The sequence below is a fragment of the Podarcis liolepis genome, assembly GCF_965112155.1.
Source record: "Podarcis liolepis genome assembly, chromosome: 9".
NCBI lineage: Eukaryota > Metazoa > Chordata > Lepidosauria > Squamata > Lacertidae > Podarcis > Podarcis liolepis.
Window position 1 is genome coordinate 11812615 of NC_139564.1, and position 23510 is coordinate 11836124.

The following is a 23510-nucleotide window of genomic DNA, read 5'->3' on the forward strand; positions in this document are numbered from 1 at the left end:
ATAGACAAGTTTAAAGTCCAGCTGTGTATTTGACAAAGACATACAGAAACATACATAATTTCCAGGTTTCGTCTGTCCCTCAAAATAAAGCAGCTTCTAAATCCGTCCGTGTTTGTCATCTGCCTCTCTGCCTGTTGCCAAAAAACAGTGCAGATTTAGTTGATGTGTCTCAGTAATCCTTGGTGCTGACATGTGGCAAATTGTTGTGAAATGATGATGGCAGTATGTTACCAATTCAGAAGGAGATTTAAAATGGTTATGCCTCTGCTTTCTCCCAGTCCCTGAAATGATGAACTAGCAGAAGGCATGTAATTACTCCAGTTGTTACAAGCCATTCATCCTCTTATAATCGGATGTCTAGAAAAAGAACATCAGAACAGAAATATTCCTTGAAGATTGGGATCTTATGATTAGATGTTCTACCTGCATTGAATTTGAAGGAAGAACAATAGCCTTACACAAGAGGCAAACCTGATTAGAAGAGATGTAATCTGCACAATACATTACAAGCAGATGTTATGCCACAAAGTTCTTCAGCTCTTCATAAATTTAGATTTGAAATGTCCGCTGCAACAGTTTGGAGATTACTTCAAATCTTTTTCTACATGTTGATCTTAAAGCGCCTTATTACAACATTATCATGGCATTAATTTAAAAGTGAACTTGAGATTTTCCTCCTCTTGAGCATTTGCCCAAATGTAACAATGTTAAATGAAATATGGATTTGTTTGGTCTGAGCTGAATTGATTTTGAAATAGGTTAGTGCCTCTTGTGTGCGGAAACATTTTAAAAATAGCATTCTGTGAGAGAAGTAGTGCTGAATTACTTACTAGGACTCTGACTTGGGCCTAGGATAATTTTGAATGCGGTGCTCCTATAAAGATAAATTAGAAATCTGTGTTCATAGAATCATAGAATTGTAGAGTTGGAATGGACCATGAGGGTAATAAAGTCTAACCCCTGCAATGCAGGAACCTTTGCCCAACATGAGGCTCGAACCCACAACCCTGAGATTGAGAGTCTCATGCTTTACCGACTGAGCTATCCCAGCTTCAAAGAAAATAAGATGGGCCTTTTAAGGTATGCAGAAGAATAGAAGCACCTACAAAGCTCTACATGAGCTCTTGGTTCAGATCTCATATCAACAAAGAACTTACTACATCTTAAAAATTGTCTGCCCTAAGGGAGGAAGAAATAGTTTTCTGTTTTCCACATGTGAATAAAAGAATGCTCGTGCTGATAGCCATTTGAAAATTGGTATTCCAACAACAAGGTTGTGTTATACTCATGTGGAAAGATTAAGCTTTTTAATCTTACAAAATTACATCCATGTAAACAAGTACAGTATCCACGCAAATGTTGAAAATGGCGGGATTTAGATGGCATGGACATCTACATTTCTGTTATTACAGCTATTCCTTTGGGAAATCTACATCAAGAGATGAAATCTACATTTTAATTTGACTTAGAAGAACCTGACACTGGGAGTAAACCTGAAATAGCCTGAAGATCTAATCACCTGATCTTTCTACTCATTCCTATTTTTTCTTAAAATGCATGTGCAGATTTATTTTGAATTATTTTTATGAGACTAGAGAGCGAAGGTTCTTGAATATTGAGATCAGAGTGCAGGTTCTCCCCCCACCCCCCCAAAAATATCCCTTGGGTACTAAGCAGTTAAGAATAGAGTGCCCATGCTCTGCAAGTATAGGATAGTTTCCCAGGGCCATTAGATTTCCCACTATTGGAGGGATAACAACTAGCTATCATCTAATGGGCTGTTGCCTTGATTCAGAAGAGCAGGTATTTACTTAGGTATTTTTTGCATGTCCTAGGGTGGTTGAAATGGGGTCCTCTTCACATTACATAATACATATGCAAATCCCATAATGCAGCAAATGCTGTACAATGAAAAATAAAATTTTCTCATTTGCCTTCATTTATTGTGAAGTCTAGCACCACTATTAAAAAAGGAAATGTGGTCCATCTCAATGTGTAGTAGCAGTGTTAAACGTATACAGTATGTTTATCCGGAGTGTGGAAAATTAAGAAGAAATTGAAGTTCTCTTGCATATTCTTTCAGGTTCCCCAGGAAATGAAATTAATAACTCAGACAGCAGTCTAGAGAACAAGGTAGGGAGCCCAACCAAAAATGAGAGGTCAAGCCAGGCTATTGGGAACCGTGAAAATGTAAAGAAGGTGAGAGAAGGAAACACGAAAAAAGGAAATGATGAATCAGAGAGTGACTTTGAATCAGATCCTCCATCTCCTAAGAGCAGTGAGGAAGAGGAGCAAGAGGATGAAGTCTTGCAGGGCGAGCATGGAGATTTCATTGATGACAACGATACCGAACCAGAGAACTTTGGCCAGCATCCTCTTCTAATGGATTCTGATGAAGATGCAGAAGATGATGATAAACCAAGTTCTGACTCTGATTCTTGTCATGCTAGGCCTGTGGATGAGATGCCTTGCAGCAGATACAGAGAAGGGACTACCAGTGTTGAAAACAGGGAGCCTAATGTAACATTTCCCGTGTTGACTGAATTGCCAAATACAGTAACCAAGGTGAGCCCCAAACAAGAATTTGATGTCTTTGGAGCAGTTCCATTCCTTGCTCTTCATTCTCAAGAGCCCAAGCAAAATGATAGCAAAGGTTTCTCTCCCCAGGCTACGCTCCCAGGCTTAGACCAAGATCAGGATGATTTTGATGTCTTCACCAAAGCCCCGTTCAGCAGAAAAATATCTCAGCAAGATGACTTGATTTCAGGTTCTGAAAACCAACCTTCTCCCATATCGCCCAAAAGTGTGGATGCTTTTGGCTGTATCCCATTCCCTCATTCCATCCCAAAGAATGACGAGAGTAAAGAGGACCTGTTTGGGCTTATCCCGTTCGAGGAGATAGCAGGGAGCCAACAGCAGCAAAAAGTGAAGCAGCAACGCAATCTGCAGAAACTCTCCTCTCGCCAGAGACGCATGAAGCAGGAAGTATCAAAGAACAATGGGAAGCGCCACCATGGTACGCCAACTAGCACCAAGAAGACCTTGAAGCCCAGTTACCGCACACCAGAAAGAGCCCGCAGGCACAAAAAAGCTGGCCGTCGGGACTCCCAGAGTAGTAATGAGTTCTTGACAATCTCTGATTCCAAGGAAAATATAAGTATTGCCCTTTCAGATAGCAAGGACAGAGTCAACCCTCTACAAGCAGATGACGGTCTTCTGGATCCCTTTGGAGCCAAGCCTTTCCACCCTACGGAACTGGTGCTTCTTCCACAGCATCAAGGTTTGGGTGATCATTGTGGAGACTATAATGCAGTAGTTCCTGGTAGACCTAGACAGAGTTCACTACTTGGTACCATTCATTCTGGCGATGGGATAAAATTAACAGATGATTTTGGGGCAGTTCCTTTCACGGAATTTGTTGTGCAGACTGTGACATCTCAACAAAGCCAGCAGCAACAGACAGTAGAGTTGGATCCTTTTGGGGCTGCTCCATTTCCTTCCAAACAATAGATTGAACCAGGAGCACTGTTGCATTATTTAAGGATTTTCTGTACCACCATAAACTATCTGGTTCAACTGAGGAGAAACTTTTTTTCTTAGTACAATTGATTCATTTCTCAGTAGAGAACCTCATATTTTAAAATCTGCTATCTTAAGCATACAATATTGAGATGGCGAAGAGGTAAAAGAATTTCACTAAGACCTTCTGATCTCTTTTCAAAAGCTCCTATCTGTTGTTTCAGCTACTGCCTATTACTTTATCAACAAACAGCCATGGTGTCCTTTTTACCATGTACTCTTCACCAAAGAGGTCATTACAAGAAAGGTCTGATTTGAGGTGTGTTATAACTGGCCTGAGGGGAATGAGAAAATGCCTAAATATGTAAGAAGCTGGATTGATCTGGGACTGCTTCACTTGCCTGAACTTCTGAGGTTTCTGACTTGACATTAGATTCCTAAACATCACAAAAAACCCAAACCTTTGTAGCTGTGGTTCCCAGAACTCTGCTTCCCTCCCCCCAGTAAGTGCCATTAATGTCAAACAGGGATAGTTCTAACTCTTAAGATCTCAAGAACTTAGTGGAATACAATATTAGATAAAGTTGGGAATCAAGGAGGAAAATAAAAATACATAGCTGGATTCTGCAGCACTTCGAAGATTATACTGTTCCAGTTTGGTTTACCTGCATATACAACATTCGACAAGATAGAGAAGACAAAAGCCGGAAATTTGGTGGCAAGTTCTAACCTGTACAGCTCTATGATAAAGTAGGATTTTCACCTAATGTATTTTTCTAGGGTTTTGTACTCCGTGGTATACCCTAGAAATGTCTTTTGAATCACTCTCACTTAACTCGTCCCATTTAATATTTTTGAGTGCATTCTGTCTCACAATATTGTACTTATCTTGAGAGTTCATACAAAATACACGTAACTCTAAAGAAACTTTTAACTTGAATTTAGGCAGTTTCCAGCACTGGAGGTATAAAAGCTGAAGCCTTTAAAAAAAATGATGCTGATTTGAGTCTGCTACCAGTAAACTGCATAGTAAACCACCAATGCCTTACAGCCAGGACCATTGTCCTGTCATACTTTTACCTCTGAGCCATTTGGTGCCCTTGAGACACAGTTTAAAAACATGTAGAACTTAGAAGGTGAGTATTTGATGCATTTCTGAACTTTCCACGTGGACAAAGGTGTTCATAATGTCCTTGGCTGTCTGTGGCCCATTCTTGACTAGCTGCGGGAGCTCTGGCAGAATGTTTCACATTTCAGTTTCTTGGGCTACAATCTAGTCCAGCTTGGCTTTCTTTTAAACATGTAGGTAACACTGTAGGTTTAAACACTTTTAAACACTGCAGTAACCAGCTGCTCCTAAATCATACAGAAGTGAGTGGTCAGGATCCATGGAACACTGCAATGTAGTTCCAGTGCCTATGCAGAAGCAGCTGACCCCTTGCTCCCATGAAATATAGCAAACTATTTCTGAAACTGAAATGGTTCATATGTATTGGGTCAACTGTATAAAAGGAGTCAAAATCCTACTTCATGCATACAAGCCTGAAATGTTTCTGGATCCTGGGCTTTGCATAGCCATTCACATTGTAAATCTGACTTTACGCAAAAGGTACAAGAACTGGGCTCTTCAGGTATTGTTTACCTGACTTGAATATGAACTTGTGGGTGAATGACTTTCCGTAAATGCTTTCCCAGCAGTGGACTCTTGCTCTCCAGCTGCTGTGCACAGTGGTGTAGCGTGGGGGGTGCAGGGGGGGCCGGCCGCACCGGGTGCAACATCTGGGGGTTAGGGTTAGGGGGCGCAAATCCACGGGTTAGGGGGCGCAAATTACTTGCCCTTGCCCCGGGTGCTGACAACCCACGCTACGCCACTGCCTGTGCAGATGCAAAATATCAAAAGAAACTTTTTTTTGTGTGTAACATGATTCTAATACAGGATAAATTTGACAGAGGCAGAAGAACAAGATGCTTTAAAAAATGAGAACTTTAAGAAAATTTGATGGGTTTTTGGGCGATCAAAATATGATTGAAAGCTCTCTCCAGATATATGTTTCTAGTCCTGCAATGTACCACTCTTTTGTCATATCAAGCACAAATCCCAGGTCAGTTAGATGTCTTGTCATTCTAAATATTTCTGTAAAGCACATACGGCAAAAAAATGGCTAACTGTGCACATACCTCAGAATGCCTGCTCTTTTATTCTTGTGCCAAAGCCTCTTTGAGCTAAATACAGGTTTTGTAACAAAGGTTTATTAAAACTGTAACCGGACAGCTCTATTGAAGTGCTGCTTCAACTGTGACAAGATTTCCTACCCATGAAGAGATCAGCTGCATGTTCCCAGCAAATGAGCACACAAATAGATGCAGAGAGCAAACATGTATATGTCCCTCGTGGTTGTTTCTTCTGTGGAAAGGTTTTCTGTGGATCAAACGTACAATGTTTGAAGCAGGTTGGAGTTGCAGAGTTAATCCAGAGCTGTCCACAACTAGCCGATTCCAATGTAATAACTTCTACTTGTGCGCTTGTAAGGTCTTAAGTGCTTTCAGGTGGCACAAAATAGGCACAGCAGCTCTGGTAGTCAAGTTAACAGTCCCATTAAAAGTAGTTGACCATGTTGATTTTGACAAAAAAAATAAAATATGGCTCAGGAACAGTATCTAGTGTCTGATCTTAAGCTGGCATCCGGTTGGTAGCCAGCTTTTATATTCCAAGCTGTCTGAAAAATACTTTCCACAAGACTCCATGTGCTGTGAAATACGAACACTAGATTTAGAGCAACCTGGTCATTTAATTATTTGTAGTAACCTAAAACCATTGCCTGCATTTGTCAGAGGGGTTTTCCATATATCTGTACTACATGCCTAGTTATTGGCATATAATTCCATTCTGAACATTTTGTTATTGAGATATGGAATGCCTTTGACCCAAGATGAAAGTAAATCTTATCCTGCAATAATTCAAAGGCAGTGGGGAACGTAGAAGCAACACATTTGCATTGTTCTAACAGTTTCACTACTATTTATCCTAAGAGTTTGTTGGTATAGAAAATATACCCATTTTTCTCAGTCATCACTTCAGGTCCTGAGACACACTTTTCAGCAGTCTCTTGGAAGACACCTGCACTGCTTGGTTCATGCCATTAGCTTGGCAGTGTAGAGTTAATAATGGATGCAACTCTGCAGGACTGGGCCATAGGCAAAACGTCTGTAGCATTATCCTTTAAGGCCAAAATAAATGTGTGGCCATTGATATTGTTGCCAATATTCTTTGCTTTCTCATAGGGCCTTGCTTCACTTATTACTGATTGCATATGACTTTATTTTCATAGGTTTTTGTAAATAAGAACTTCTGTTGATTTTCCTTTGTGGTTGCCGGGGTATACTGGCAGACCCCACAGAATTAATTTCTCCCTATGTTTGTTTGTTGCTAAAGAGCTGCAGAAAGCAGGTTTAATAATTTCCTTCAGTTCTGGACTTCATTGAAAGAAGTGATTGGTAGTTTGGGAGAAATATTTTTGCTTGCATTGTGTACGTGTACATATATTTTAAATCCAGCCTACCACGGTCTTTCCTAGAACCATAGGAAGATTGTGAAGTATTAGTTCATATCAGTGGCCACCAGATGGAGGATTTTTCACTACTCCAATTGTTTGACCTTTCCAATTAGCATATAGCAGTTGGGTACATCTTCTAAAATCAGCTGCAGAATTAGTTCATCTTGAAGCAGTGTTGCGTGTTACTTCTGACATGATGGTCACCCTAAGGTGCTTTTATTGTACAGATTAATATAGCAGACATGCTCCTAAAGGTTTAAAAGCAACAGGATCTGGTTCAATGTTAGCCATCATTGGTAAAATCAGCTCATGGTTACTATACCATCACCCAAATTTGTGAGATTCAGTTCTTTGAAGGTACAGTTGTGGTTCTTGGTAAAAGAAACTGAATCCATACCCCTATCCAAATATCAGTGGGGGTGGGTGCTTACTACTTCCATAATTATTCTGTAGAAAAGGCCTATATCTTACAGCTTGATCCTGCATCTCTTGAACTAGGTTACATGTGTCTGGTAATTTTAGAGGGACAGGAGCAATGCCCAAGCTTCGGGAGGAGGGCTGCCTAAACGTCTGTCCTTTTCACCCAGAAATAACTACTGTGAGATTGAATGGCTGTAGCTACTACTGTGAGAATTGCAACTAGAGTCTATCTGAAGATTTTTTTTTATATGATAGGGTGTATTTTTATAGAGAGAAACATATATAAAACATACATGCACACATCACATCTCTTGGAGTTTGTGATCTAAAACAACATTGCAGTCACAATCATTGTCATGGCGTTGGAAAAATAAGTATAGCCAAAAGCTGCTAAGAGTAATAAGGAAATGCAAAGGACTGGCTGCCCAGTTATTTTTCTAAAGCACTTCACTGAAAAGAAATAAAAGTAATAGTGTCGATAGCCAAGTTTTGTTTCTGTGACTAAGAACATCACTCAAGAATAAAACAATGCTATATTTTAATTGCTGGCAAACAGCTTTAAGTGCACTTTTCAAATGACACTTCCATTTCTTGTCAAGACTCAAAATTTCTAAAGCTTTTTTTGTTGTGTGTGTACCACTAAAACAGAACTTTTGTGTGAAATTAATGTAGCTGAGAACAACTGTCAGTTGTTACTAAATAAATATACCAGATGCCATGATTCTGTAAACCTGTGTAATTTTTACAACAGAGCCGGGGTGTTCTAGATCTTGCCATGCAAAATGCTAATTGAGTTTCCTGTGTATGTTGCCTCATATGAAAAAAAACAACTTATTGCATTACTTATGCCTCCTGTTGTTTCTTTTGCTGCAGTCAATGCCAGTAATTAGCTCGTTTTGTGAACTTATTTAATGACAATCAACAAACCTATGAACAAGATGCCCTAAGCACCTTGTTTTGATACTTGTTCCAAGGACTTGGGCTACCATATTCTAAGCAACACCGGACATCGGTTTGGCTTTATATCACGTCAAGTTTTGTCGTACCATCTGACAGAACTTTGTGAGATTTAGTGTTTTGTGACAGCTCTGAGGCTGCCGATACCTTTAGTGCTTTTCAGAACTACAGCTTAAGAGTTTCTTTGAGGGAAGCAATGCCAGTGGTAGGACAGATGTACCGCAGAGTGTCATGGCCTGAGACAAGTTGGGTTGCAACATGAGCACTACCACAATGCAAAATATATGAGTAAAGATTAAGAAATGGGTTCCCAAATAGTTTTAAGTTGGCGCTGAGTCTGAAAAAAGTTGACAATACCTGGTATATAGAACCCTGTTTTCTTCCATCGGCCCCTGTTGAAGCATCTAGACACCATATATATGGAAGGTACAGAAATAATACTGAGAATATGAAGAATGGTTCTGCATAAAACGGCCTTCTCCCCATTGGTTCTTCTAATCCAGTCTTGATTAGCAGCCATTCTGCAAGATAATCTTCAGCTACATTAAAAGGAGAGGCCATTCCCCCCCTGTGCCGCTCAGGCCTCTATAGAGCCCAACACATTGCTTGTCTCTCTCACACAGAAGAGCAAGTACATTTGCCAACAAACAATTCTAATACAGGATAAATTTGACAGAGGCAGAAGAACAAGATGCTTTAAAAAATGAGGTTCTGGGGGACCAGTTCTCTAAAGCTTTCTAACTAAAGCCATAAAGTATACACTTTTAGAGTTCCTTAACTGTACAAGCAAATTACTTTTACATCCCACCTTGCCTCCGGAGGCACTGGTTTTCTGAAGAAGAAAACCCATAGGCCTGTTCCCTAGCTGTTGTTACTTTTTTCCAAATTTGCCATGCAAAAGGTAGGTTTACTTCTGTTACACCCTAGCAAAGTCTACAATTCAAGCTGTGATGTGTCAGCTGGAACTTCGAAACAAAGTGGCGACACTCCAACATCTGCCAATGGCTAGGCAAGGAGCAGCTGTTCTGTGTTTGTCAACAGATAAATGATATTCTCTTAAAACATCACTCAAGAGCAATTCTCCTTAGTGCCATCACTGCTAAAATGTTGATTTGTGCTTCATGTCAGTATAGTCATACCTTGGGTTACAGCCGCTTCAGGTTGCGTTTTCTCAGGTTACACACCCGCCAAAACCCGGAAGTACCGGAATGGGTTACTTCCGGGTTTCAGTGGTCGCACGTTCACAGAAGCACTAAATCACGCTTCGTGCATGCGACGAATCGCCGCCCGTGCATGCGCAGACGCACCGCTGCGAGTTGCGAACATCCATCGCACACGGATCATGTTCGCAACCCGAGCGTCCATTGTACTTGACAAAAAACCTTGGGCACTGAGACACATTTAATCAAGGGACCCCAAATTTCTGACTCACTGCTAAACCGCATTTTGAAGAGCACCCCAAAATTTACAATTACTGGGGCATCCCAACTTCTTTTCCAAAGATTAGTCTATGATATCACTGAGGAAAACAGCAGATACTGTTCTACAGAAAGGGAGGGGGGAATCAAGTAAAAATCCATGTTTAAATTATAACACATACATCAGTGAAAGGACACAGAACATGTTGCACATACAGTAGACATAATATATTTTCAACTTACAATGTTACATCTTGGAATGAGAATTTGTCACGGGAACCGCACATGCATACTGGGGGATGTTTCCTCAGCCTATCAGAAGAAATAGTTCCCTGGCAATTTCTGAAATTTGTTTATCAGTAGTTTGAACAAATTTGATTTGTTCTATTGTGGCCAACAACAAGAGTTCACCAAGCTATTCGGCTGCTGGTGACCTCTTCCATGGTCTTTGGCATGACTGCTAAACTTATTGCCTCTTAGCATGTGAAGGGAAAGAGAACAACAGCTTTGGGTGCTGCCTCTGAAATTGGCGTACAATGATAAGACTGAAATAAAATAAATAAATAAAATTAACCAATTTCAAAAGACTGCAAGTAATCTCATGATCAGCCTCCTGCAGCCAGTGAGGTAGTGGGGATGGTCAGCCTGTGCAGGGGTTTTTTTTTTGGGGGGGGGACAAAAGTAAATGGGTCTGTCAGTCACTGGGTTTCCTCATATTTGGTCTGGGAAGATGTACAAAATAGGATAAGGAGGATGAGGGGTCTACAATGTACCATAAATGGGTACTAGGCATAGGGTTTTCTCAGCGATGGTTCCCCATTTGTGGAACATCATTCCGAAGGGGAATATAATATAGTTGGGCTAATCAGTTCTGGCTTTTAAATGGGCCTTTTAGAAGATCGGCTGGTTTAAAACAATTTTAAAATGGCTTACATTTCATGGATTGCTCAGTTGGACTTTCCAATTGCTGCTTTAAGTGGTGACATTTTGGTAGCAAGTTTAGTTTTATATATTTATGTAAACGGCATTGGTGGGACTTTTTGCCGTGAACATAGACTGTAAACAAAACACGAGAGATCTCTTGGGAAGCAGTAAAAGAAAGTTGATGCCACCATCAGCAGCCGCTATTTCAGAAAAAAAAAGTGGAACAAGTTTTGTAGAATGCAGAGTCTTCAATATGTGCAATCAAATTGTGGAAAGTCCTTTCTTCCCAGCATGTGGTGAAATCAGAAGTGGCAGGGTTTAATCCTTCACAAAGGGGCCTCATAAATCATACAGAAAACCAGTATTTTCCTTGCCTGTTACGTTGAGCAGTAAAACTACTGCAATTTGAAAAGGTTAGGCATCAACACGGTCCTGGACACCAATGGGAAAATATATTTTTCAAGAAGGTTTTGGGGACTGGAACGCGCCTGTTGTATACTTCAAAATGCTCCCTGTTCCTCCACAGTGGTAGGCCACATTCCAGCACCATCCCTTCCACGGAATTAAAGTAGAGCTATTAAATAGCAACTTAAGGGGAGTCAATGCAAAATATTTGGGTCCCCATCACTTTCCTCAACAGGGGCCGTCTGACTTTAGGCCCACCTGTGAGCCTATATAGTGGAGTCCAAATTCAAAGAAGTGGATCCAGGGCTTCAGGTGCCATAGCACTGCCACATGATTTAACAGCTGTCCCGGTAAGAGAGGCTGTTGAGCCCAAATACAAGGAAGCTAGGAGAACACAGAATTAATACTGCAGGCATAAGGTCTCTAAGGAGGAACTGAAATGCTCATTAGTGGAGTATATGCTTTGCATGCAAATATATATATATACCCCAGCTTCAATCCCTGGCATCTCCTGCCAGTTAGGGTACAATACCAAGTTTAGGCAGACCAATGGTCTGACTCTGTATAAAGCAGCTTTCTATGAATCAGGAGCAGCAGAAGCACAAGTGAAAAGGGAAGCATGCAGTACTCTGTCTCCTTTCCAGCTGGTGACCTAAGAGCTCCAGGGCTTTTCTTACTGGCCAGTTTACCCCCCAAAAGGACTCCTCTTCCTGAATAGCCAGCTGGAGACCCTTTATGACTTCTGGGCAACCACTGTCTTTTTAACTGTAGCAACAAAAAGGCAAAACCCTTTCCCCGTCACAACCCAGTCCATCTTCATCTCCTCCTGCACAGGAAACCGCCATACCTTTGCGTGCTAATGTGCACTATGGTCAGGGCAAGGTTTGCTGTGTCTATACTGCATGATGTAGACGGTAGACTGATGCCACCAGTACAGCATCACTACTGCAAGGATGTGCCATACTTGGTGGCTCGAGCCGAGGTAGTTTAACTGCCCTGTTGGAAAAGAAAAACACACACATTAATTTAGCTAAAACATTCAGTAGCAGAAGCTCTGCAGGAGTATGTCTTCTATGCATTGAGACAGTGCTTTGATGCACCAGGGTAGGTTTATTCCAGTGTGAAACAAAGTGGTCTGGCTGAGATAAGTCTCCTTCCCAGTCAGAATGCGAGACAGATTCCCAGCATCATAATGTATTGCTGGGAAACGAAATAATACGTGACCTTCTCAGACAATTCTCTTTCCAACAGGGGTGGCATTCCTTTCAAGTTAGCTACCAAGCCACTTAGCTACCAAGCCACTTAGCAACAAGAGCACTGGGCAAGATGTACCTTTGGGTGTGTTCTGGGAGCTGAATTCTTAGGTAGGTATTAAAAAACTTGTGCATGGAGGCACATGGCATGCTCCTTTATTATACCATACAGCTGGGACCAGCAGCCATGGGGAAGAGATGTAGAGGGCAATAATTGCTCCCACAACCTTTAATTAATAGTGAATGGCCTGTGCCCTGGATAATTCAGCTACCAAAAAAATTCAGCCCTACCTGGGAAATATCTTTCTGGGACTTTAGAAATATAAAAGAGAAACGCTATGGCAGCGATCAAGTACATCACAACCACACGGGGAGCAAATTCCTGAAAGACAAAAGCAGCAGAAAGAGGTTAGCAAGATCCTCATCTATCTTTCTATCTATCTAATACCTGAGAGGCAAGACGGCAATCCTTTTCAACAGATTTCAAATGTTAAGTAGGTCCCTAAAATCAGGGTGCAACCCAGATCTACTAGCTTGATTTTCTTGTTTCTAAGCAAAAGGCACAAACAGAATTTATGCACCTTGAACATTCCTGAGCCACCGTCTCCCCATAGCTTTTCTCCAGAGTCAATTATGTTCCTAAAAAAAGAAGCCAAGGTGGATACACGCTTCTTTTACAGAAGAACTCTCCCACAACAAAGCTCTTCTCTCCACACCCTTCATTATGTCTTTGTAGCTATCAAGCTAACTACCGAGGATCAAGGCTAGTGATGTACACAACTGAAAAACAAACAATGCAATCTAAGTTTCCATTTCTACTGTTCTTTGCCATCGTGTTTGTTTATAGAAAATGTCCCTTTAAAAAAAGGGTAAAGTAAAAGGTGTCATTCCTAAACCAGCTGATCATGAAGTCTTAATAAAGTCAATGGAACTTACTGTATTTTTCCACGTATAAGACGACCCCTATTTTTTTGAATCCAAAGTTTAAGGAAACACAACCCTACAGCAGAAGTGGTGGGGGCAGAAAGTTGTTGAACTTTTGTTGGGCAGGTAAAGGTAAAGGTACCCCTGACCGTTAGGTCCAGTCGTGGACGACTCTGGCGTTGCAGCGCTCATCTTGCTTTACTGGCCGAGGGAGCCGGCATACAGCTTCCGGGTCATGTGGCCAGCATGCCTAAGCCGCTTCTGGCGAACCAGAGCAGCGCACGGAAACGCCGTTTATCTTCCCGCCCGAGCGGTACCTATTTATCTACTTGCACTTTGACGTGCTTTTGAACTGCTAGGTTGGCAGGAGCTGGGACCGAACAACGGGAGCTCACCCCGTCACAGGGATTCGAACCGCTGACCTTCTGAACAGCAAGCCCTAGGCTCTGTGGTTTAACCCACAGCGCCACTCATGTCCCTTTTGTTGGGCAAGATCACCCTCAAAGTTTCCAGCACCCAGTGGTGTGGAAACTGTTCCCCCTCAGTGGCGGCTGTTGCTGGATGCAAGCAATTGGTAAGAGGCTCCCAAGCAGAACACTGAGGCAGAGCACGGGGAAGGCAACTGGGGCAAACTGAGCTAAAGAAGGCAGGAGCAGGCCAGGGACAGGGGTTTGAGGACGAGAGGGAAAAAAAAGGAAAAGAGAGGTAGCTGAGGCAGCTGCTGCTCTTGCTCTGGCGGTCAAGTTGGCAGGGGCCGCAGGAGGCGAGCCAGTCACCAGCATGCAGCCAGCATGGGGAAGAGAGTGAGGGGACAGTGGCAGTAGGGACTGCCTCAGCCCGCTCAAGCCAAAATCCCAGACATTTGTTTAAAAATGAAAAAAAATCCTCCCCTGTATGCCCATGTTCCAAGACCCCCCATTTTTCAACGAAAATTTTAAAGCAAAAAACCTCATCTTATACATGGGAAAATATGGTACTTTGGAGCAAAACCCAGTTAGGTTTGGGGTGCAAACCTGGTGACTCCTTAGCTTACCTGCACAATAGACGCACCAACACCTCCGTTGAGCCAAACCCAGTGGATGGTAGGAATGATTCCGTAACCTGACACAGAGCAAAAGATGACTGAGCGCAGCCTGTGCCACTGCTGAGTGAGGTAACTGGGGTGGATCTGGGCAAAGAATACTGCCAAGATCATAGCAAGGACAGTGATCAAGTATACTTGACGCCAGTACTGGAAAAAGGAGGGAAACAAAGTAGGCAGCCACTAAGTGATAAGAATAAAATATTTGCATCAAAATAGAGCAAAATGAAATGGATTTTCCCCAAATTCTGGAATGTGCTCTTAAAGCAGCCTTTTCCTGATTGCAGCAGAGCTACTAAAGGCACAAAGGTAGCACTGTATTCTCTCTTGGCACATACAATAAAAGTGTGTTTTACATCTAAGCAGCAGAATTATTTCAACATGTTTCATTTGATGCCACGTCTTTTGAAGCCCCTCAAAACGGTTCTCCCTCAAAACGTGTAGTAGTGTTACAGGCAAGCTTCTTCATTCCTCAGACTGGAGTAACAACTGAGATTCCTGCATTACAGGGGATTGGACTAGATGACCCTCAGAGTCCCTTCCAAATCTATAATTCTAAAGCAGATTTCAATTTAGTCGTACCTCGGAAGTCGAACGGAAGCTCCTGCAGCCAATCAGAAGCCACAGAACCCGAATTGGAAGTTTGGGTTCCAAAGAACGTTTGCAAACCAGAACACTCACTTCTGGGTTTGTGGCATTTGGGAGCCAAAATGTTCAACTAGCAAGGCGTTCGACTTCTGAGGTACGACAGTATTATGAACATTAACACACTGTTTCAAATATATAGAAATACTGACAGCTTTTCATACTGAGCACCTGTTGGTCACTTAGTCACTTTTTCCTTGAGAAAATGCTACACATTCCAGGGTTTATACTGGTAGTTAAAATACCTTCCACAGGCAGGACTGATTTTATGCCGATGCTAGCAACTGCAACCAACTATTAGACGCACCTACAATTTTAAGCAATGAAGTGCATGGTTAACCAAGGCAATCAAATAATCTACTGCAGGATTCTTAAAGAACCGACAATTACTCTAGAGAACTGTCATTTAATATATAAAAACACTCCACACCCTCCTATCAGGAAAGATTGCCTTTAATATTTTCTTTTTCCTTGGAAAAGAAGTTGGAAATATAGTTGAGCTGCCATTATAGAACAGAATGATCTTAAAACATTTCATACCACACAGTATTGTGGAAGATCCACTTTAGGAGATACATGGCCATTTCTTCAGCTGCCTCTTGTTAAACCGGCTGAGAAAAGTGAGGCTGCCGAGTAGTCTGATTACTTGCATGCAACATACTGTCTCTCTTGGACTATGAAATATAGTACACTTGTTCAGGACAAAAATTCTGCATTTCAAGCTAGAACACTAACCTGACCTCAAAGTCTGTTTTTAAAAAAATTAAAATAGCACATGCATACTATATCTATATCATCTATATCTCTATCTATATACACTTATTTTAAAGCAAGACTAAAACTGCTGAATTTTTCAAAGGAAAGGAGATATACTTTTTATTTGATTTTTATCCATGGGAAAGCTACACTGACTGTTAAACTTACATTATTGCAATAAAATGCGTAAAAGACTCCAGATACATAACAGCCCAGGATACCAATGGAAATTCCTGCATAATCCAGTGCCATCCACCGTCGACCGGTCTTCTCTGAGCGATGACAACAGAAGAGGTGATACCCTACTGAGCAAAGCATACAGACCTATAAAAACATTCAAACAAATTGCATTAATTTCCTCAAAGTCTAATATCTTCAGAGTCAAGCAATAACAACTTTAAAAACAACTGGATTAACTTTAAGGATTTTGGATCTGCAAGAGGACGATTGGTCTGCTGCTAGAAAAGAAATCTGGTCTGATCTCTGTTACTTAATTGACTAAAAAGGTAGCCCTGATTAATCAGGCAGCAGATTTTTAAAGACTCATGTTTTAATACTTCTTCCTTTGGAACTATTGTTTTTACCCAAACACAGATATGCTGCATTGCTACTTTTACAACATGATCAAAATGATTTCTTTAGTCAAGTGACACCCCATATATCTTAAGAAGTCTGCTCTTCAAGATACCTCAACCAGAAGTGGCAGAGATCAAACCTTCAGCCTCACTGCAGGTCCCGCTTCAGTACAATCCTATGCATGCTTACTCTGATGCAAAGCCCATAGGCTTTACTCCCAGGTGAGCATGAAGAGCTTGTTTTGGCCCTAGTCTCCTGAAGCACCCCAGGCACCTTGGCCTCAACCAGTAAAGATGCCTGGCCCCACTGAATACTGCACAAAGCAATGGGGACATTTTTCATTTTGTTAGGAAATGTATATCCACTCTCTCAATGCATTTGCCTCAACCAGGATAACTTAAAACAGCCAACTACAGTGTGAAATGAAGACAGGCACAGCAGCTAAGTTTAAAAAATATTGTTGCATCACAAAAAGCCATCAGTCTGAAAAAATCCATATTGTACAGGGCAAGATGTTCCATAATCTAGTAACATTCCCCCCTTCCAATGTGCAGTGGAGTGAAACTTGTAGCTTATTCATGGGTTGTTTTGAGCAACTGCTTTTAAATGAGAACAAACAAAATGCTTACTTAAAAAAATACAACGTGGTGGCCTGAATGCAGGTTCTCCAACCACCAGTGTCAAGACACTGTAAGTGGGCTAGAGTTAGCAGGAAGACTCCACAAGCCTCAGCTTTTGAGAGAATGCAGACCTTTTTTCCTGTCTGTTGTCCCTGACACAAGCACAAAAAATGTTTGACTGCAATTTACCAAGGGACTTACTTGAAAGCAGAAGAGGCAAATAGAACAAATAACGAAATCTTCTCTAGAGGCACTCGCTGAAGGCAACACAGAAGTCATGTCATATATGCCCAAAGTGAAGAAGAGGAAGAAGCCCAGTAAGTGACTCCAGATGTTAACTGTTTCATTGGATAAAATGAATAGGCTGGGAAATGGAGAAAAAAACAGTAATGACTATGAGCAAGTCAAAGGAGCAATTTTTGTAACTGACACCCTGATCATGTGTTCCAGATTAGATACTTGCTGTATTCTCTATTGCTCTTATGCAAGCTAGTCAGTATTCATCCTGCTCTCTTGCGTGGCTCATTTCCACTAATGCTTGGCTGACACCATTTCCTTTGCATTCATAAAACTGCAGAGTTGGAAGGAACCTTGAGGGTCATCTAGTCCAACCCCGTGATGCAGGTGCCTTTATGGGGATTGAACCTGCAACCTTGGAGTTATCAGCACCACACTCTAACCAACTTAATTTATTGCACTGGCAAAAGTAGCAGGGCATCTGGCTCTACTCTTTGAAACAGGGTCAGCAGTTGGGTCAGCAGAGACAAAAGGCTGTATAAACTCTCACAAAGAAGCATATTCAATGAAATCTATGCCCTTACTTTGCTAGCTTCTTTGATTACAGAAAAGCAAGACATTTGGTGCAACAAATGACTTTCAAGTAAAAGTATTAAATCCATCAACCACTTAGGCCTGATGTTGTACTTCAAAGTTGAACCATTTGGATCAATTCCATACCTTTTCAAACATAGCCTGGAAGGTAGGTATGCTCTGTAGCCATCTGTGATGTATGGATTGTCCTTAAGGAACACTGGAATCTGCTCATAGGTGTACAAGCGAATTCCCCGAGGAACCAAAACTGGCCAGTACTGGTAACTTCCAAGCTCAATGTAATGAGCACTCTTCAGGAGCTTCTGATGCATTCCAGCAGTATTTCACTCACCAATTAAGGCAGGAGTAAAAAATACCTAATAGTACTGAAGGCCTCTGCTACAGTTTACCTGCAAACACATCAAGACATAGGATAACATCCAACTACACGTTTCACCTGTCTATCACAAAGCAGTTCTCTAAAGTTATACAGAGACCTTTCAGCGCCTTATCAGTTCAATATAGGGAGCTAACGAGCAGCAGCTCTTAGTATCTCTTTTACATTGTAAACCACTTTGAGGAGTTATATTTAAATCATCAGGTGGCTTATATATTTTTGGAAAGAATATAAAATAAGGTCATCTCCCCCCCCCCTACATACATCCAACTTGGAGAAGTTTAAAAGTTTCACACTATAGACAAGACTATGTGCCAAGGTATTTTTCTTTTCCTGGGAAGAACATTGAGACAAGAAGGCCTATTGTACAACCCAGAAGTTATAAAGCACAGGAGAAACTTTCACCAATAGAGGCTGCTGGATTGATAAATTGAACCCAAGGCAGCAATTGGATATACTTTTTTAAAAAGGCAAATAGGTTTGTTAACAATCCACTGTTTTAACTGCTGAATATCACCGCCATCTTAATTATGAAATACATAGGGAGTAAGTCCGGTTTGAACTCTGCAGGTAAACATTGTGGGAGGTCTCACAGCAGTAACACAACTGCCACAATTATAATACTTATATATTTATTTATACTCCACATTCCCCACCCCCCTGACAGGGACTCAAGGTGGCTTATAGATAAAAAATAAGAACAGGTAAAAACATAGAAACCCCCCCAATCAATTAAACATTGACAGAATTAAAACTCTCTATGTGGTTTATGTTTTGTTGGAAAACTTTAGTGGACAAGTGAAGTAAAAGAAATGAAAAAAAACAAAAAAGATCCTTGAAACTGTAATAGGATACAATAGATAGGTATATAAGCAGTGCTTTTTTTCTGGGGGTACGTATACCCCTACACATTTTGTGAATCTAAGTTTGGCCTCATTGAGGGGCAGTATTTCAATATGAGTAGGAAAATGAGAGTACCCCTAAACATTTTTCTAAAGGAAAAAAGCACTGTGTGTGTATATATATATATATATATATATATATATGCAGGTTTTGGTGTCTTCGGGTGTCTTCCCGTGTAAGAGTTGGGGTGTCTAGGCGACGTTTCGACGAGGTCTCACTCGTCATCTTCAGAAGAAGATGACGAGTGAGACCTCGTCGAAACGTCGCCTAGACACCCCAACTCTTACACGGGAAGACACCCGAAGACACCAAAACCTGCATTCCTGTACCCGTGAAAATCTACGAAAGCAAATATATATATATATATATATATAAAATATATATATAAAATCATGATAATGATGCTAATAATACCCCTGCCCATCTGACTAGGTTTCCCCAGCGAGTACACAATTGCTAACAAGCCATTGCATTTTTTATAAACGCATTCCAAGCATCCTTACATTCATGCATACACCATTTGCATCTATTAAAACCCTACCAGTGTGACATTTTAATGTATTTTTTAAAATCTTTGTTGGAAGCCGCCCAGAGTGGCTGGAGAAACCCGGCCAGATGGGCTGGGTACAAATAATAAATAATAAATTATTATTTAACAAATAATAAATTATTATTATTATTATTATTATTATTATTATTATTATTATTATTATTATTATTATTATCAGCAGTTAAATGAAGGCAGTTAAATAAGCACCAGCCCTTTCATTTGGGAACATGCAATCGCTCTACGACACAGACATGCACGCGCTTCCCTGGGAGTTAAGCCCCGCTGGAAGAAACCGATGCCGAGCAGAAGACGCGCCTCACGCGAGAAGAAAGGCAGGCGGGCCATTGGGAAGGCGGAGGAGTCGCCCCTAGCAACCCGGCCCGCCGCTCACCCCGGTCGCCGCCGCCGCCTCAGCAGCCCCAGCCCTTCCCGCATCGCGCCGGGCAAAGCGCCGCTCCTCGCCTCAGCGACGAAGAACGAACGCCGCACCGCGCTGCTCCCACTTCGCCGGCCGGGCCCGCTGCCCCGCCCCCCTCGGACTGCGCCGTCGTCGCGCGAAAGTCCCGTCACCCGCACGGCGGCAACCAATCAGGCGCCGAAGCCCCGCTTCGTCAGCGGCGCACGTGCCGCGCGCTCGCTCGCTCGCTCCGAACCAAACAAACCAAGGGGGCGAGCGGGCGCTTCGAGCCCTGACGTTGCGTAGCGACGGGAGAGAGAGAGAGGGAGGGGGAGAAGAGGGTTAAGGACGAGCGCATGCGTAGTCGAAAGGGAACCGCGGCGCCGGTTGCCACCCGGGGCTTGGGATTTTGAATCCTTTGGGAGACCGGGAGGCGTGGCTGGAAGGGAGCGGCCTGATTGGCTGGTGCTTCTCTCGCTTCTCATCAGTTCCTATTTCACCTGAAGAGAGATGAATGGATGTGGCTGTTAGGGCCGTTAATTTCATATATTTATTTTTAAATTCTTCTTCTTCTTCTTCTTCTTCTTCTTCTTCTTCTTCTTCTTCTTCTTCTTCTTCTTCTTCTTCCACCAGTCGGTTCCTATTCACCTGAAGAGAGGTGAATAGCCATGGTAAAGTTAGGGCCGTTAATTTCATATATTTATTTTTAATTTGTATTTGTTGTTGTTGTTATAATTATAATTGTTGTTTAGTCGTTTAGTCGTGTCCGACTCTTCGTGACCCCGTGGACCAGAGCACGCCAGGCACTCCTGTCTTCCACTGCCTCCCGCAGTTTGGTCAGACTCATGCTGGTAGCTTCAAGAACACTGTCCAACCATCTCGTCCTCTGTCGTCCCCTTCTCCTTGTGCCCTCCATCTTTCCCAACATCAGGGTCTTTTCCAGGGAGTCTTCTCTTCTCATGAGGTGGCCAATGTATTGGAGTCTCTGCTTCAGGATCTGTCCTTCCAGTGAGCACTCAGGGCTGATTTCCTTCAGAATGGAGAGGTTTGATCTTCTTGCAGTCCATGGGACTCTCAAGAGTCTCCTCCAGCACCAGAATTTAAAAGCATCAATTCTTCTTTATGGTCCAGCTCTCACTTCCATACATCACTCCTGGGAAAACCTTAGCTTTAACTATACGGACCTTTGTTGGCAAGGTGATGTCTCTGCTTTTTAGCAGAGGTATTATTATAATACCCCGCCTTTTTACTTGGCTGGGACTCAAACATTTTATTTTATACTATAAGTATTTCCTGTAATATTTTACTATAACCAAGCAGTGTGTAATGAAGTAAAATAAATGATTTCCATGAAAAGGCATGCAGCTGAGAGGCTCTGAGCCCTCCTTTCTCTTGTCCCCACCTTCTTTTACCCAGGCACTTTTGTCAAAGCTGAGCTCCAGTATTGGGGGTGAACCTCCAGGCCTCCACACAGAGCCATCTTTCCTATTGGGCTTACTGGTGTGTTGCGCCAGGGCTCCGGCCTCTCAGGGGCGCCCTAGCGAGTGGGGGAGCTGTGCGGCTTTGCCGACGGCCTCCCCTTTCCCTGCATGCCCGCCAGTTGTGCCCCATCAACCATATGGTTGGTGAGTGTGCAGCTTCCTTCCCAAGCCTCTGCAGGAGGAGAGTGATCCCTGCAGAGGCTTGGGAAAAGGTTGACAACTCTGGGAAACCGGTGTGTGTGTGTGTGTGTGCCTGAGGGATCTTTGCACCACGGTGCCGGATATGCTTAAGACTGCCATGCGTCCGCATGCCTTTTCATGTAAGAATTCCACATCAGCTCCTGTTTTATATGTGAATAGATAGATGGGACATGGAGTAAACAAATTTGGTGGCTGCTGTCGCATAAGTTCAGCTTTAGGATTCTAGCAATACTTTTAAAATAATGCCAACTAAAGGGACAGGACTGGACAGGAAATAATGATATAATAATGATAATATCTTAAACGGCTTAAGATGCACCCCTTGTTTCCAAGCAGAGATCTTCCCAGCACCCCGATGCCCTCTGGTTTTATCATGGAGGATAAAACTATTGATGGCTACAGATTATGATGATATTGTTATTATTTAGACATGTATACTGCCCTTCATGGGATGCAGGTGGCACTGTGGTCTAAACCACTGAGCCTAGGGCTTGCCGATCAGAAGGTCAGCGGTACAAATCCCCGTGACGGTGTGAGCTCCCGTTGCCCGGTCCCAGCTCCTGCCAACCTAGCAGTTCGAAAGCATGTCAAAGTGCTAGTAGATAAATAGGTACCACTCCGGCGGGAAGGTAAACAACATTTCTGTGCACTGCTCTGGTTTTGCCAAAAGTGGCTTAGTCATGCTGGCCACATGACCCGGAAGCTATACACCGGCACCCTCGGCCATTAAAGCAAGATGAGTGCCGCAACCCCAGCGTCGTCCGCGACTGGACTTAACGGTCAGGGGTCCCTTTACCTTTATACTGCCCTTCATCCAAAGATAGGGAAACTTCCAGAGTCAAAGGTAGTAGGCTGCTGAACAATAGGCAGTAGTAGGCAGCAACTGCTTTCATGCCTTTTTTGTATGTTTCCCAGAGGCATTTGGTGGCTTATAGTGGGGAAAAGGATATTGGACTGCTACATACATGACATATATTTAAAGTAACTGCATCAAAGAAGAACCCTAGGAGCTGTTAAGGCTGCTTGGAATTGTAGGGGTGAATGACAGTTCCTAGGATACTTGGGGAGAAGCAATGTGCTCAAAATGCTTGGTGTGTACCCAGCCTAAATTGGTCTGAACCCAGCTGGTATCTTTGTCTGTTTTGATCTGGGAGATTTTCTGAGCATAGAAGTTGCTTCTAAATATGGATCACTATAACAGCAATATAATTACCTGGGTACACAGGGACATCCTTCCCATGCTCTCTGTATTTCTCTCATTTGGCAGCAAAAGCGGTTTTCCCCCCATAAGACTCAACCCCAAATGTGAAAACACTTTCCCTACCCAATCCACACCCCCAGCCAGCATGGCACAGAAAACCTGGACTATGAAATAAAAAGATGGAAAGACAGCTGCCAAGGGCCAGATGTTGTGGCCTTATAAATTGCAATTAAATTATGCTGCCAGCTATGCTACATAACCCACCAGTTTTTATATTCTGCCATGCTGTATCATCTGATGTCACCATTCTGCCAGTTCCAGCCACATAATGACGACTTTCAGATATTTCCTGCAATCAATCACGCACTTACTTCCTCTCATCATTTGAGTGTTTTGAAAATGTCCTATTACGTTCCCCGCTCCCCGCTGATGATGACTTAAGAGTTTTTCCACATCACCATTTGCAACAGCATCTTCCTGCTCTGTTAGTTCATATACTATGTGAAATACACACCCTT

General features: G+C 42.4%; 2 protein-coding genes across 6 annotated transcripts in view; one reads left to right on the forward strand and one right to left on the reverse strand.

The window, feature by feature from the left end:
- BMP2K (BMP2 inducible kinase) overlaps positions 1 to 8335 on the forward strand; it is a 48838-nt gene extending 40503 nt beyond the window's left edge. For 3 of the 5 annotated variants that reach the window (XM_083458616.1, XM_083458617.1, XM_083458618.1), the window contains exons 16-17: positions 2084 to 5247; positions 5403 to 8335. In XM_083458616.1, the coding sequence (XP_083314742.1) occupies positions 2084 to 3510 (1427 nt within the window). In that variant the 3' untranslated portion in view covers positions 3511 to 5247; positions 5403 to 8335. Of the gene's footprint in view, positions 1 to 278; positions 5248 to 5402 lie in introns of those variants that run through there. The other 2 variants (XM_083458619.1, XM_083458620.1) reach the window with 1 other exon arrangement.
- A 1746-nt stretch (positions 8336 to 10081) lies between these two features.
- On the reverse strand, positions 10082 to 20416 carry PAQR3 (progestin and adipoQ receptor family member 3). The gene is made up of 7 exons (XM_083459029.1): positions 20104 to 20416; positions 18010 to 18272; positions 17254 to 17416; positions 16025 to 16180; positions 14408 to 14605; positions 12742 to 12832; positions 10082 to 12193 (listed from the first exon to the last, which is right to left on the reverse strand). The coding sequence occupies exons 2-7, from the start codon at positions 18192 to 18194 to the stop codon at positions 12054 to 12056; spliced, it is 933 nt and encodes a 310-aa protein (XP_083315155.1). The 5' UTR covers positions 18195 to 18272; positions 20104 to 20416; the 3' UTR covers positions 10082 to 12053.
- Between the last annotated feature and the right edge of the window lie 3094 nt (positions 20417 to 23510).